Source organism: Atheta coriaria, unplaced genomic scaffold (genome assembly GCF_025399875.1).
Source record: "Atheta coriaria isolate IRGN ID8LTWV9N9 unplaced genomic scaffold, Caltech_Dcor_3.1 hic_scaffold_8_pilon, whole genome shotgun sequence".
Classification (NCBI taxonomy): domain Eukaryota; kingdom Metazoa; phylum Arthropoda; class Insecta; order Coleoptera; family Staphylinidae; genus Dalotia; species Dalotia coriaria.
The window spans coordinates 1,607,644-1,623,839 of NW_027045450.1; the positions used below are offsets into that span (position 1 = coordinate 1,607,644).

The window sequence follows — 16,196 nt, forward strand, 5'->3', positions numbered from 1 at the left end:
ACTTACGTTGCAAGGCCGTCGCTGGAATTCCTAGTCCAGTGACCACCGCGCGCGCGAGTACCATCAAGAAATACTTGGTGCTTCCACTTGAGATCTTCATACTCGCTTTTTGCTTCTACAAAGTTTCAACTCGAAGTCAGGCTTTGCACTGATGCGTTTTCGATCGTAATTTATTGCGAATGGCAGCGATTTACGCGCGTTTTTGAATTTCGTGATAAATGCGATCATGATCGCCGCGCGCCGAGTCTGTCCCGATGATTGATCGAGATTTATTTCGCCGTATACGGCATTGCCAACAATCGCCCGACATGAATTTCAATTCGCGGTCGCGCGAGGCCCTCAGGTAACGCAGCAACATATTGCGGTCCATTGTTTTTGGCCGAAGCACCTTTTCGAAGTGTGTTTAACACCCGAATATAATTCTACCAGCACACAACACACTCCGGCAATCGTATACATATGTATGACATGTTTATTATATAGCTGCTTTTATGCCAACTGCAACATTGTGCGCGGAATGCGTTTATTGATCCTCTCGGAGGTTCTCAGGCACGTCGTTTGTTGTGTTTAAATAGTTAATTGCCAAAAAACGGCGACGCGGCGCGCATACAATACAGTAAAACTTCTTTCGCAGAAATTCTGCATTCACTCCACGCGCGCTCCGCAGAAAAATCTTACCCCTTATTAAAGAGAGCCTAAGCTTTTGTATAGCAACCGAGCTTTGTACTAGGCACTGACCAGTTTTGTTCAACGAACGCGCGCGTGAATACAGAGTATAAATCTCGCGGTAATCGCGCACAATGAAAGTAGCACGCGCATAACTTTCGATTATTTGCATTATTCCGCACCTCGGCGTAGATATTTAGTCGCGTTATTAGTTTCGCAAATTGCTCGCAGGGTTCTTCTGATCGGATCATTGAGGCCGCGCGCGCGAGCGCGAGGAAAACGGTGCATTCACGGAATCAAGGAATGCCGAATCGAGGTCAGCGCTTCGCGTGCATCCACACGTTTGTAACAAAACACATCACACTTTGTCTTCTTTATAGGCAGCGCCTTGGTTTTCTTGCCCCGACTAGACAAGACTAGAATTATCTCTTCTTATTATTCTCCACACACGTTCTAATAGCCCAGCTAGACCCAACTCTCGTCGCGCTGCTCTTTCGGCTGGCAGTTCTTCTCGAATGGTAATTATAAGTGCCCATTGTGTTGGTATTCTTGAGCGTGAATGCCGCGAACGTCGCCGCGCGCGCTATCGCATTACACTCGCGTATGTACGCTCTTCATCGTCGTCTCATCGAAGAGCGATGAAATTGGATGTCATGAGTGAGCTCATTAAAAACTTATTCATATTGTGTGATGTGTGTGTGTGGCGTGATGGGCTCGTATCGCTTTACCGGTGCGCGCCGCTTTGTTTCTGCGACAGCGCGAATGACAACCGTACTGAGATCTACCCGCAAAGCGTTCGCAATATGTCATCTGCCGTTACACCCGCCGTCAAGGTGACACCGGAGGGCGGTAATTCCACGGGTGTACCGGATACATTAACCGCGTACAATAGGAACATGTTTGTAAAAAACATCGGCGTTTCAGATTACTTTTTTAGCAAAAACGGTTAAACTTGTAATTATACTCCGAAAACCACTCCGAGGGTTTGTAATCCCTTGCTGCTTGCAAAGTTTATTATAAACGTGTCAAATAGGGCATTTGAGCTGTAAGCACCAGACGTTTTACAATGTGTAGTAAAGTGTTTTTATATTTTTAAAGCGCTGTAGAGAATATTTTGATGTTTCAATGTTTCCAGTATTAAGCAGCATGTTTGGTATCGTTTCCGTGAGAGAGGTCCTCACTGTTGTAACTTCTCAAGCCCCTCCAGCTCGTCGTTCGCGAGCCTCTTCACTCGCGAGCGCTTTTAAAAAATCCACTTTTATTAAGGGATCAGATTTTTACGTCGAAATACGATTGTGCAGCGTTGGAACGCCGGCCCGACCGTAGGGGGTTGCCAAGACCCTGCTGCCTGTGCGTGCGTGCCCAGTCGTCTTCTTCTTCGTTGTCGTCGGCGTGTATTTGTTTTCCACCTTTTCTTTTGGAATGCGCGACAAGGACGGGCGAGTTTATCGAATTTGCTCGACGAGTCTGAGCCTGGGCTCTCTCAGTCGTATACCTACCCTGGGCCTCTAGTACTTCTACTCACGTTTACTTCTCTCGGACGGGTCTTGTGCTATTTTATTTCGGGGCGCGCACAATGCATGGGAGTTTCGTGCAGCCGCGGCGCGCGTAGTTTACGTTTATGTGGAAAGCAACCCCGCGGCGTCTACCTACTTAATTTAGGACATGGCCATCCGCACTGGGTGAGCCAGGTAGAGAGGTAGCCATTCTGCGCGACCGAGGGATGTGTGTTCTTCTATGCCGGAGCGGCGGCTTTATTTTCCGTGTTCAATAAACACATTCTTTTCACCTCGCATTTACTTTTCTAGCCGTCTATCGACGTTTTACAAAATCGCACCATACAACAATAACAATACTGGGCCCGAAGTATGTCTTCAATGATTCTAAACCTCTGAGAAAAATCAATGCAGGAACTTACATGTCTCTGCGTTGAGTTTGGTTTGGCTTACTTTGAAGTCCGACAAAAGCAAAGTGTTTTGTTCGCTGCTTAAGTCGTCTAATGCGCAATTGCAAAATCGTATGAGTATGATCTCCGTAACACACTTTCTAATTTCGCTCGTTTCGCTAATTCTATGCGCTTTTCTTTCGGGTGCATTCGGCGCTCGATTGACGCGTCATGATAAATCGCACGGCTGTCATTGTTAATTGGTGAGAAGGCGCAGTCGCCGTCATATTTTCGTTAATAGACGATTTCGAAAGCATTACTTATCTACCTACCTAGGTAGACTGCGTTTGTCTGCTGCGTTAATGGCGACCCGACGACGCTCGGGATTAAGTTCTAAAAATATTTACAAAAATTAGTCTTAGCGGAGCGCGCAGGACTCGAGGCTGACATTTTAATGTCTCTTTCGTGTTATTTATTGTCTAACTCTGAACGGTGAAAACGAACGGCTGAGATTCAACGCGTGGAAAACAACACACAACGTCGGAAAGTTGAGTCGAGAACTTAATTCTATATCATTTGATGTTGTCGTGCATTTTACTGCGCTGCGTATCAGGGAAGACACAGTGTACTAATTAACGAACGCGGTTGTTGAAGAAATTAAACATTAAACATTTTACTCTCTCGCTGGTCTACTTTGGAGAATATTTCGGTATGACAATGACATTTTTTTTTCAAGACGCTCGCTCGTTTTTGTGTGCCCACGAGACGCGGAATAATTTCTTATCAGTTATAAAAAGCGTTCCCATCTCGAGTAACCGAAACCCACTTTCTTCATATATATATTAACGTCGTTCGCAGGCGACGCTCGCGTAAAATACACGCGCTGTGTTATTTTTTTGTTCTGGCGCTGGCACTGTCGGAGAGAGAATAATATCTGAAAGTTCACATGGTGTGCCCTTTGCGCATTTACATTCCGAACCGAGGAATGGAATTAATTAATTATGCACATAGGAATTAATTAAGCAGATAAACAAAGTTGATTCTTATATGCTTATTGTATATTCATTTCGCTTCCGTCACGGAAGAAAATTGAGTGAGTTGTTTCTTTTTTATAAGACATGCAGGTGTTGCTAGAAATTTATTTAATATCAAATATGTCAGTCACTTTGAGATAATTTTATTTCGTGTATTATGCGTTGTATGCCATGGGGAAGAGGGGAATTAATATTTACCAGCTTTTATCTTAAGCAAACATGAGCCGATGATCAAATACGCGCTAATAAGATTGGAGATATTATATCATTCATTTTAGGCCCGACTGACCGACGCGAGCAGCATGCTGGGTGCCCTATCGATTTATAAATATTAGGAACACGAGAAAAAAAAGCGGCAAAAGCAGCTCACGATGGCGAACAAACGATGTGTGTGCGTTTCGCCGCGGAGATAATCGATCACATCGTTTGCCGTTCGCCGAAGTGAAGAGAAGCAACAACTGTGTGTGTCTAGTGTCTGCTCTCCTCGAATGTTCACTAATGCGATGTAGGTACACACAATATGTTGTATCGTGTGCGTGCGGATGGATTTTTACACGAGATGTACTAATCGCCAGTCATTAATCTTGTAAATATCTGCTGATTCGGGTGGTGCGTGCGGTAATAAACCGATGTGATGCACACCAAATATAAAAACTCAATAAAAACATGATTCATTGATAATGGCAAAAAGTACGCTATGATATCATTTGTTTTATGTGCTTTTTGTGGAAATAGTTGAGTCAAATGTGTGACACGCTCTCGATTGACTTGTTGTTTCTTTGCTTTTATTGATTCGTTGGTACCTCACACTTCTCAACGAGGTGAAAGCTCGTAGTGGTGTATTGCACTTCAATCATTCAAAGCGGTGGTGGTTGTGGCGGAGACTTGACTTTTCGACCGCAACGCGTTGAATAAATGATTTTGTTTCCTTCCGTTTGACGCTACTCGATATACGCACCTTCTTTGCATGCGAGCGATGTGCGCGCAATGAAAAAATCAATATACGCGACACATTCGAACGCACATCGGAGTGTATGCTTCGTTAGTCAAGCGCGAGAGAATTATTACGATAGAGCGGAGTCAATAGTACGCTTCTAGAATTAGTGATTAATCACTTTTCCGAGCGGGCTACCGCCGAACGTATGTATGATGTTGTTTGTTGCGCGATCGTCATCGTCACATCGTCATACCAAGAAGCTTTTATGGTATTTAACATTCACGACGTGGGCAATGTTATCGCTGGCTTGTTTACTTGCTCGCAGCTTGTTTTTAATTAATGATTGCATTGCGATCCGATTTGCATAAAATTCTATATTTAATTTTGTAGTCATAGCACAAAGTCTCTTCTCTTGCTGCGTGATTCGTAAATACTTTTAACTGGTTGTTGGGAGTTGTTGTACTGTGTTGTGATATTTTTAACGACAAACGGAAATTTCTACGAGCGCAATTACGAACGGAATACGCGATGCGATGTTTGCTCGACTCGGAACTGCCGCTTGCGGGCGCACACGCCCGCCGACAATGTTGCAGTTTCGAGATCGAAGCGAAAATATCCGTTCATCATAAAATAATGCACGATGGAGAAATGTCTGGAGTGAACGTTCCTTCAAGCAAAACGTAGACGTAGTTAAATTGTTTTTGTTCAATCTTTTTTGGTAAGTCAACATTTCGCAAGTATTGATTTTGCTTAAAATGATAAAGTTTTTGATCAGTCATTTCCTGTCGTGTTGCATGTTGCACAAAATTGACTCAGTTTTGTTAGTCAAATACCCCTTCCTTCCCCTGCGTGGTGATGTTTAATGTGAATCGCAATATTTTGCCCCGATTGCTGTGAAATGAGCGAAAAGTGTGCCGTTTAAATGTTTATCTATCACGAGTACATATTTGCACAATCGCTTTCGATCGCGCTCCCACGCAAAATCAATGCCTGCGCTGTGCTGTGTTTTAAATGTGATACAAACATTGATGTTGATGATGGCCATTCGTTTTAATCCTAACTAGGCTTTTAATAACGCTAATGTGCCTCGAAGGAATGTCAGACAAATAGTCCTTTAATTGCCACCGACTACGCTCGTACGCTCCCAGCCAACTAGCTGGGAATATTCTACATACATTGTGTTTAGAGACACTTGTGGGTAATATTACGGTGGGTGGGGTTGTAGCCCCGAAACGTCAAAACAATGTAAACGATGAGTTTTTGCGTATAATTGCAGCCGCGCCGCGGTCTTTGTGTTCTCCGCCCGCTGGTCGCGCTTGTTTGCTCGTTTTCTTCGGGGCATGCTTGGTTGGGGTGTGGTGGTGGTCGCGTTTGTGAAATGACCGGGACCCAAACCGGCCAACCGCAGACTTGCGTCCGCCAACCCGGAAATATTTGCACATCAAATAGTAATTGTAAATGTTATGACGAAATTCCACTCATCGTGCACACCAAAATTAGAGGGTTGATGAAGCGCTAAATTATGCATCTGTGCTTTTATAATTTTATCTCCATTTTACTGCATTGAATTTTTTCTTGTGATAACCTCAAGTGCTACTTAAGTAACTCGTTAAGTACCTCAACAACCGAAAACGATAAACGAGCATTCTACTAATTGCTCACGGTGGTCAACTGCGTGTCCCGCGGATGAAGATTTTAGTGGCGGTACTTAAGATTAGAATTTTAATCGCGAGCGGCCACTTGTGAAACCGCCGCGTAAATCCAAATCCCTCATATTCGAGGACCTATTGTGAATGTGAACATCAACGCTGGCCCGAGAAAATTGCATGCGACGTAAAACAATAGTCATAACTGAATAATAGGCGACATGACTTGCACTCAGTGCGCGCAGTGGTTCATTCCATTTGCACTTGGTCCACTTGTGCCTGCACCGTGCATTTTGACGTGCACGTAATAATTGTAATTTCGGTTAACGAGCATTTTATTACCCAAGACGAATGTCCGCTTTGAACGAAAAAAATTAATAAAGAAATTTATTCATACTCTGAGTCACACTCGACAACTCAACTAATATTTTATTTGAATTCAAAATTAAATCCGGTTGAGGAAAGTCCGTATATTGTATGTGTAGCTCGTTAGGACAATTCGCCCCGTTAGCATTTGCTCGTCGCGTGAATGCGTCTGTGATTGTGATCGTGATATAGTGTTCCATGCGCGCGCGCGCGTTAAGGGTTGCGAGGGTCCTTCGAGTGTCCCACTCGTTGCGAGCAGTGTGAACTGTACACAGCTTTCACAATAATCAAGGGTGATATAATTGACATTACGCTCGAGATCATACAGATGCGAGCGGCGAGAGCTGTGTGAGGCGGGGGTTTACCGTTCGCCCTGCCAGTCGTTTCATTGTCCTTCGTGAAACATGGCGTGTTAATGTGCCGTGCACGCACAATGACTAGCCTTATTCTTTCGTTCTTTCATTAGATGCACAGATGTGAGATAAGTAATAATGCTACGGTACACATGGTGCCAACCTGGAACCACACAACCACAACTCCTCTATGAAACTATTTATTACTGTACTTAAATAAAGTCCGGAGGTAACAATCCACTACAGTTCAATTTTAGTTTACTTCACTATGTTAATTAAAATACAAATTTCAACCGTTTTTTGGGACAAAATTTTCGATAGTTGTAATTTGCATAGACATGTGTTTAATTTTAGGGGAGAGTTGATTTAAGTGAGCCGGGCTTCCTGTCGATCGTCTCACATTGCTGGCTTTCATTTTATTTCCTCGCACATTCCACGGTTGCGGTCGTTAAACTAGACTGAGTACACCTTTGCCAAAGTCACCCCTCGGCGTCGTGAGTGCGCCACGTGTGGAAGAATTTCTCCACATGACATAAATAGGAAAGTGGCCACGGATGCTAGGCACACAGCACAGCACAGCGCCATGGCAATTAAATAAATCTGCTCTATTTCGGTGACATATTACCTTCGGGGCTCGTGGCACAGACGTACCTTCATACATGCCGCCGCCGGGTGGCCATATCTCACTAATTAATTGAACGAATCGTACTTGTACACTACACGACGAAAGTAATCGAAGGTATTTGTCAATGTTGTGCCACGAGTCGTAACTAGCGTCATTTGTTACTCGATTTGATTTAATTTTGTGAATTTATATCATTGTAATTAATTAGTTATTCTCGTGATGTGGGTGGTCGTTTGCAGCTGGCATGTCTTGTAAAAATAAGATGGTTACAGAGCAATAAAGTGCGAAACAAAACAAAAAACACGTTGATTCTCTGACAGAAGGCCGTGGAGGAGTCATGTTTGCATTAATTTTTTAATTAACGTTTTCAATATCGCCGGATTCCAGCGGCGAGCGGCGAGAATGCGTGCTCGGGCAACGTTCAATTTCGCTCTGTGCCTACGTGTTGTGCACGTTTCCAGGAACCACACGGAACGTGTAAATTCTGATGTTACAACTGTCAGTGTTACCGTGTTACAAGTTGAAATTTGCTCGTATCGTGGCACCTTGCATGTTATGCATATTAATATTTTTTCATTATGGTGCCACATAATGCACAACAACGGCGTGTATGTTATATACTATGTTGCCGGTTGTGAAAATAGCGGTATTACGGGTGTTGTTATTAACTATAACTGAAGCAAATTTGGTGAGACGGTAGATGTAGCGCCGAATGTCGCACGCAATTTTAATGCCATTCGCACGGTGTCACGGGCGACAAAAGTACAATTTAGCCAGGCGCCATATGTGCCCGGCGTGCCAGCCGCCATTGTACCGTAACTGTTTCTCAGTTCATTCTCATGGAAATGTATTTTTATTGTGTGCGAAATATTCTAATATTTTTTTTGTGTCGCGTGCTGGTATAAAGAAAACATCAACAATTTTGGTTTTTGTCTTCTCTACGCTTTTTCTTGACTGATTTTAACCAGACATAATATTTAGAATGACATCCAGATGATAAAAATTGACATCTTTATGTTTCCAGTCGTTTTAAAGTGGCAATCAAGTGTGTGTTTGTTTTTTGATTTTATTGCTTTGGATTTCGATAAGATAGCTTCCGGATGGTGAGTGCTCAAAGTGTGGTATCAGCAGAGATCACGAGGGTTGGGTTGGTTGTGCTCTCGAAAGCTCTTAGTCACTTTAGTCACCCTAAAATTTGCTGCATATGTGCCTCATTTCCACCTTCCACGTCTACGCATCCCACCGAAATACATTTTTCATAAATCGCATATCCTCCCTTTCGGTAGACGCTCGCCAGAAACCCAATAAATGATGTGCAAAAGCGTGTCTGGATAATATCCGCACGTTTATGAACACGCGTGGAGGCGTTAATAGTTTTTACGCCGAATGATATTATATTGATAAGTTTTGCGCACAGCGTGTGTGACGAGCAGCCCCCAGGGTATTAATCTTGCATATATACGCTTGGGAATACAGAATATTGTGCGAGTAGCACCCCTAGTTGATTAGAAAAATGCGCTCAATGACATTGGCAGTTTTCCGCACACATGATTTTTACGCTTTCGTGCCGAATGGCGATTGCAATAACGCACATGGTGCCTGATGCAATAGAGATATAATTTTATAGAGAAGCATACGTTCGAGCGGGGCCAGCATGGTGCGGCGATTGCGAATTAATGCAAATGCACAATGAACTCTCATGCTGGTACTTAATAACGTCTAATCGGGCGCCGGCTCCGCGAGCTTCGAGCACGCTAATTGGGATTTTCGCGGACACAGCCGCACTAAAAGCCTCTTACCGCTATGCAAAGTCACTTCTAAACGCCGGCCATTTCAACATCGAACACACGCCGCACATATGGCTCAAGTGTTTTGTGTAAAATTTAATCGCGCTACGTGGTTTAGTGTTATTGTCGCATTCGATTTCATCTTCGGCGTCATTATCGGATGCATCGGCTGGCGTTTATTGCGTAGACATCTTCGAATGCACATTGTCGCGCTATGTTCATAATCAATTTGATGATAATTACATTTGCGAAGATGTGTGTAGAAAAGTGGAAAACGCATCGAGGCGTGTTTGGATTCCAATCCAATCCAAACCTCGCAACATCATCAGGGTAACTACGTTCCACGGGGTTTACATCGTTGGCTGCACTTGGTGCTTTGGCCCTTTAATCTGTCTCCCCCAACTAACAACTTCGTCTTCGTTGCCATTCTTCCTTTGCAAACACAGTAGCTGGGTGAAGATGATGAAGAGTACAACATGCGCGCCGGGTATTTATGACTAACGCTCACAGCAGCTTTTCGTGCAGTTGTAATTCGGCTGCAAGATAAATAGGGGTTGATATCTATTCGCGTCTAGTTTTTACATAAATCGTCGCCTCCTGCCGCGGCGAGCGCCCTCCGAGGTCCGGGCTATTGTATGAATAATTCGCGCGAGCTTCCCCCGCTGCTGTTTCGCATTGATAAGCGCGCGCGTCTATTGCTGAGCTTTTGATGGAGCCGCACACCGCATTCAACAAAACCCATTCTTCTATTCTTCGCGTTTGCTTCCCCACGTTACAATTGCGGATTGAATATGCTGGCGCGTCTTTTTTTATCTCCGGAAATCACTACAATTGCTAGTTAACCAGAAACGCCCGCAAGTTGCAATAAATCAAACAGCTTTGTGCGCTTTTTTGTGTTATTGCGACGCGTGCAAGATCAAAAAAATAAACTCACTTTTGTAGTTTAAAATGATTCATCTCTCGCGTGTTGCATAATAAGGGGTGTAAAATATGAGCGAAGTTGACGAAAACGGACATGCTCGTCTGTGATAAGCAGAGTGTAAGATTATGTCATTTGCAGTGCTTTGCTGGGAAAGGCTCGTTCCGCGTCGAGAGTACACATGTTTACACTTATTCGGGGAATCGTCAAAATATTTGCGAGGTGCCCCGAGGGTGCGCCTCGCCGCGCTCATTTACATTTTCTTACATTTCCCTCACTGATAACCGCGGGATTTTTACGAGCTTACGTTTGCAGAAAAGTTTACAAATTTCGCTGCTTTACTCTGCGCGCACAGAGGCCAGATGAGGTCCACGATAAACACCTCGCTAGTCGTAAACGAAGGCATTCGAAATTAAATTTACGCCCCTTGGTGTGAGGGTTGGTTGTGTGTTTGCTGCAATTTGCCGCGGCAATTTTTCAGCATTTACAGAATTTAGAGACCAATAATGCGGCAATTTACAGCCGCGTGTGCCGAACTGTCGTCACTTCTTCAGCCCCTATACTCTAGTGGAGTTTTTATGACGTTCCAATGTCGATAATAAACTTATCTGCGCATTGTTGTGCCTGTCTTTTCCCTCACGCCGAGCAATACCGAACAGAAAAGAGTTTGCGTGCGGGTGGGATTTCTCCGGATGGCATTTCCCATTCAGCGATTTTGCTTCGCTTTGGAATGCTTTACGTTTTTATTGTTCGGGGAGTCAGCGCTGAGATATCGCATATTTTCGACTCGGCAATCGATTTGTCTGACGCCGACTAAGAATAGGCGAACCCGCGAGCTGGCGGAGACATTCGAAACGCATTCATTAATGATTGCCGGTAATTGTCGTCGGGGATATCTTGGCGGAGTGCCATTGCTGCGGGCCAAATTCGCTTGAGACAACTCGCTTGCATTTGATGCGTCTGGGATGAATGAAAGTCGAAGCTGGCACAAAACAAATTTATCAAGCGTCACTTTGGACGCCAGCAACATTTCTGCCAGTCGTCGTCGTCGCTTTGGTTTTCGTGGTGGTTGTTGCGAAGCTTTTTAAGTAGACTCGTGTAGTGCGTGTGCGGTGGGCCGGTGGATTTTTGGGTTATCGATTTTGCCATCCCACCATCGTCGAGGCGAGCACCCACACTGCCTCTCTGGCAGCGTCGAGTAATTTATTAGTTAGTTTTTAAAAGCTTGCCCTTGCTCGGCACACTACTTAGCGAGTGTTTTTGCTGAGAGCGAAGAAAGATACTTCCTTCATCTTTATGTTTATGTAGCCGACCGTAGAGCTAAAGAGCTTCTTTAGCTCTTCCACCCTCGCTCACTGTCGGCGGAAAATAGTCGTGCTTACTTAGCGTCGACACGCTCACTATCTTTTAATTAGCTTATTTCGGTTTTAATTAAACGCATTTGTACACCGCTGTGTCAACGCGGTATTTTCACCCCCTGCGGCGTGCGCGGGGATGGCCTTGTTTTTACGCCACGTGCGATTTGGGTCAGCGCGCTCGGGTGTTTGTTTTGCAGCGATGGTAGCAATAGTAATAGCGGCAATATATTTGCGTTACATTTAAGCCCGATTTCGACCACCGCCTCGGATCGTTTCCCGAAATCCCGCAACAAAAACATGCCGGACCCGGCCCGGAAGTCGGAATCGTTGGAATTGGAATAGGAGTTGGAATAGGAATACAAAAGAGCGAAATGTAAGAGTATAAATACGCTTTTCCCACCTCTACCCACCTAGCTGGGGCGACCGCTTCGGACTTTATTTATATGCGTTATAGCTGGGAACGAGTGCCGTACACGGTGTTATCGTGTCGCTGCCGGTGGTTAACATTCGAATCTACACACGAATACCAGACTGGCGTTCGTTTCCACACGCACTGCCGCCACCGCCGCCGACGTCGATACCCGCAGCGCGGGCAATATTTCATCGCAACGACCCCGGGGGAGCGGCGGAGGTGGTGGCGGCACCAGGGGCCCACCCCTGCTTATTTCAAATTTTAGGTTGATCAATGAACTTAAAAAGCATTTTCTCCGACGTGCCGTGCGGGCGAAAAAGCAAAGGCGATGACGATGATGACGGTTCCAAGCTCGGGGCGATTTCCCAACGAGGAGGGTTGTGTGTGTGTGTGTATACGCGCGCAGGGGTGTCTGATGATGTGGATACTTTGAAATTGCCATGCCTCGCAGCGTGGTTGCGATGCGGTGCGGCGGAGTGTGAGTGTGCGGCGGGGGTGCTTAAAATTGTTTCACGCGGTCGAAGGGGTTGCCGATCAGTCGGCGAGGGTGATATTAGCGCGAGCGCGCGAGGCCGCGTGGGGGTGTCAAGGTGCCGTGATTAATATAGCTCGGGCATGCGATCTGATTGTGTAAATTGGCAACGCTGTACCATACATACCCATAGCTAGACGTACCCCCACCATTCACCATACAACAACCCTCTTAAAAACACACACATACATAACACAGATGCAAAGTATGTGAATTGGTTTCGATTTTGGCAATCAATAATCCGATATTTCACTTGGCGTCACGGCTGCGCGCTTATTTGCGATTTAAAGTGATCCCGTCGCTGCTACATACATATCTACTACCACTACATGTGGGTTTGGTGTGCGCGATCAAAGTGATCGCACTTTTGAGCGTCCTGCGTCGTTTTATTACATGTCGCGCGCAGGAATATGGATATGATATGCGGCGCTATTTTTTATATCGCTATTCGATTCAACCCTCGGGGTGGTCCTGAGGTTTTGCTTCTTTTCTCACCTATTTTCTTCTCTGTGAGCATCTGCGACAATCGAAATCGACGATTCTTATTCGAACTTTCTTGCCCGGAACGACTCTTAATAAAATATATTTGGTAAATTTTCCGGGCTTGACTTTCGATGCGCTTTTACAACCCGATCGAAAGACCATCGTTCGGATAATATCGCCGTATCGCAGCCGGAACATCTCTTTATATACGACGATGGGCAAACTTTCGACGTTAGTTTCGCAACAAGCTCCGACGTCGCACGTTTACAACCTCACCCGCATCCTGGCATGCGTGGATGTGAGCCAAGGCGTACGTGAGTGGTTGCATAGTTTTCCAGCAATTTCTAACTTGGCACGTCGGAACGCTTGTGGCGAGCAGAACTACGCAGGCCGGGGCCATTAGAATCTGAGTAATGAGTTTCGTTGGGGGGTTAAAATATCCATTCGTCGTGTACCACACTAAACGTATGCACACATGCACAGGCGCGTGTCCCGCTACCATTATCCACTGCAACTACTGTTAAGATCAATGATCAATGACAAATCTTGGCGGGGCAATTTTCTCTGCATGCAAAATGTGCAATTTCTTGTGTTTCAAAATGCAAATGTGATTGTTGCTCATTTTTTAACGCACAATTATGTGGAGCATATTTTGTTTATGACAAAGGGTGTGCTTTTAGAGTCACTAAAGTCGCGGATAGGTCGTAATCAAGCTCGTAATTGCATAATCAAGCTGCCATTCATAGTTAACCAGCACTTTATGATATTTGCATAAAGAGCAAGTTTTAAACGCCATCACATTGTGGCTACAAATTGATTCTCGAGTGTGAAACGCACCGCCACTACGGAATTTAATCCTTTTGATGTAAAATTGTGTAAATTATGTAGATTTTAATTTTTCGTTTGATGGTAGATGGTAGTGGGAGGTTGGTATGAGGCAATAAAATTTTTCTAATGACTGTACCATCTGATTTCCGCCACACAATGGTCGTTGCACATGTAAAATAGCTGGTGTGTTGTGTACTACACGATAAAGTGCACGCGATGCCGGGGCGGTAGACCTGCCCGACCCACGCGCGTCGAACAATATCTTCAAACGCCACCAGCGAACCGAGTCAATTCGCTTTGGTCACACACATGCATTACATTACCTAAGGTTCCAAGTAGACTTCAAAGTTGAGTTGCTCAATATTTCTTTGATTAAAGGTATTTGGAAGGTAATCAACCTTGGTTGGTGTCTCCTTTGTGTTTTACACAAGTTCTGCTTGTTGGTTTAATCGCCTGGCGACCAGCTGGCGCGCGCGCGGTGAAGGAAAGGAGTAAAGCCTTTCTGTAGATAATAGACGCGATGCCATTATGCCGTTTATCAAGCGGACGAAAGGTAGTAAGTGCAAAAAATCTGGACGAAAAAAGAAGCAAAGTGCCTGTAACTGTTATTATTATTGCATCGCACTTAGCCCGTCGATTAATGCTTTGATTTCGGATGGGATGATGGCGATCATCAAGGTTTATATCAGTGAAGTTACTCGACACTCTCGCGCCACTCTGGTGTGTGGAATAGAGTGGAATGGAATGGCATGGTGAAGGTGTAGCCAAGCGTGGCGTGGAGCTTTGGTGCATTGTCAACCGGCGGCCTTGTGATGGTGTTGCAAGGCTGTGCGCTTTGTTGTACATTGCAAGAGTCGACGAGATGTGTTTAGCCCTGCTGCTGACAGTGTCATATCTCTATCTCTTCACCAGCCATACACACCTAATGGGATTTCAGTTATATCGGTTTATTTCAGGACCCCTTTCAGATAGCTTTCAATTTTTTCAGTGTTCGCAATAGGTTAAAATCAATATTTGTTTTCGTAATTGAATTTTACAATGAGTTTTTGTATTGTTGCAGGGTAGCGGTGCCATGGCCAGGCATGGAGCGGCGTGGCCCGGCCTGGTGCTCCTCCTCTACGCCGTCCTCTACGAGAAGGGAGTCATGGCGAAGGCGCATGGTGAGTAAATTGACCAGATTACATTTATTACACAACAGTACACCGGAACTTTCGGAAGTTGAAAAAAATAAGAAAGTTCTTGAAACAAGTCGGTAGTAAATGTCACATTGGAAATGGGATTATAGATCTTCCATCGATAGTAATTTAAGTTGTAACCTGCCGGGTGCACTCCTGCGCGTCGACAACTTTATGTTCGGCGCGGGGCGTTTAGCGCCGGGCGAATGTTTTATCAAAGTGCCATTCTTCCTTCCTTCGATCGGCCGCGCCAGACAGGCGCACTTCCTCCCCCGTCGGGCGTACGCGTCCCACCAGTTTTATGGAATTGCTTCAATGCTTCACCCACTCGAGTGCACTACATCCTGACAGGAGGGTGCTGGTACTATTTGGAAAGGCTAGCTCTGCAGGATACTCTGGAAGCGATTTACCTCATATTACCGGATATAAAAGATTGGTCATAACTTCTCTCCACCAAGGGATGTTAACAGATTTTTATACGCTCGATATGATGTGGACCAAGGACCTGGGGCGCTATTCACGGTTCCAATTTTGAGCTAATCCACCTCTGATGAGGGGTTTCAAGTTTAAGTTTACATATTGGATATTAAGGACATGCCTATATCCTTACCAATATGAATACTAATGCGCGTCTCTTCTGGGCTATCATTTCCGACCCGAGGATGAGTTGGTGAAATCAACCCAGTGTCGGCTTTTACTTGCTTGCACTGCTTCTTATTCCTTCGCACCGGGTTTCATCATCATCCCTTAATGTCTTCTCTTCAGCTTCGAGCGCAACCGGTCCGTGGTGTTGTTTGCGCGTCCTCTCTGCCACCAGCAAACTTTGCGCTCGTCCTTCGCGTTTGCCAAATGAAAATGAGTTATGACCGGAGTTCCGTGCGCCTGGAACAAGCGGCGTAATTTCGTCGATGAAATTGGATTCAGCTAAAATTATGAACGAGCGACAGCCCAGGAGCAGCAGGAGGAGGTGCTTTTGTGCGCTTCCTGCAAACTCACTAACGTCGTAAATTATCATTTGCGCCTCTTTCACACGGTGAGCTATTATAGCATACCCGCATCTCTAGCACTTCAGTATGCAGATATAGCTGCATCGATGAAATTAGACATTATTATTCAACAGCTTCCCGTGTCCGTGCTGGTGCTGCTGGTGTTGGACTTGATGTTTTAATACCTGCGCGGTTAGTCAAGTC

General features: G+C 45.1%; 1 protein-coding gene across 13 annotated transcripts in view; it reads left to right on the forward strand.

The window, feature by feature from the left end:
* Positions 1 to 16,196, forward strand: part of LOC135797814 (latrophilin Cirl) — a 108,352-nt gene that overhangs the window by 72,879 nt on the left and 19,277 nt on the right. For all 13 annotated transcript variants that reach the window (XM_065310344.1, XM_065310343.1, XM_065310346.1 and 10 more), the window contains one exon: positions 14,892 to 14,991. In XM_065310344.1, the coding sequence (XP_065166416.1) occupies positions 14,892 to 14,991 (100 nt within the window). Of the gene's footprint in view, positions 1 to 14,891; positions 14,992 to 16,196 lie in introns of those variants that run through there.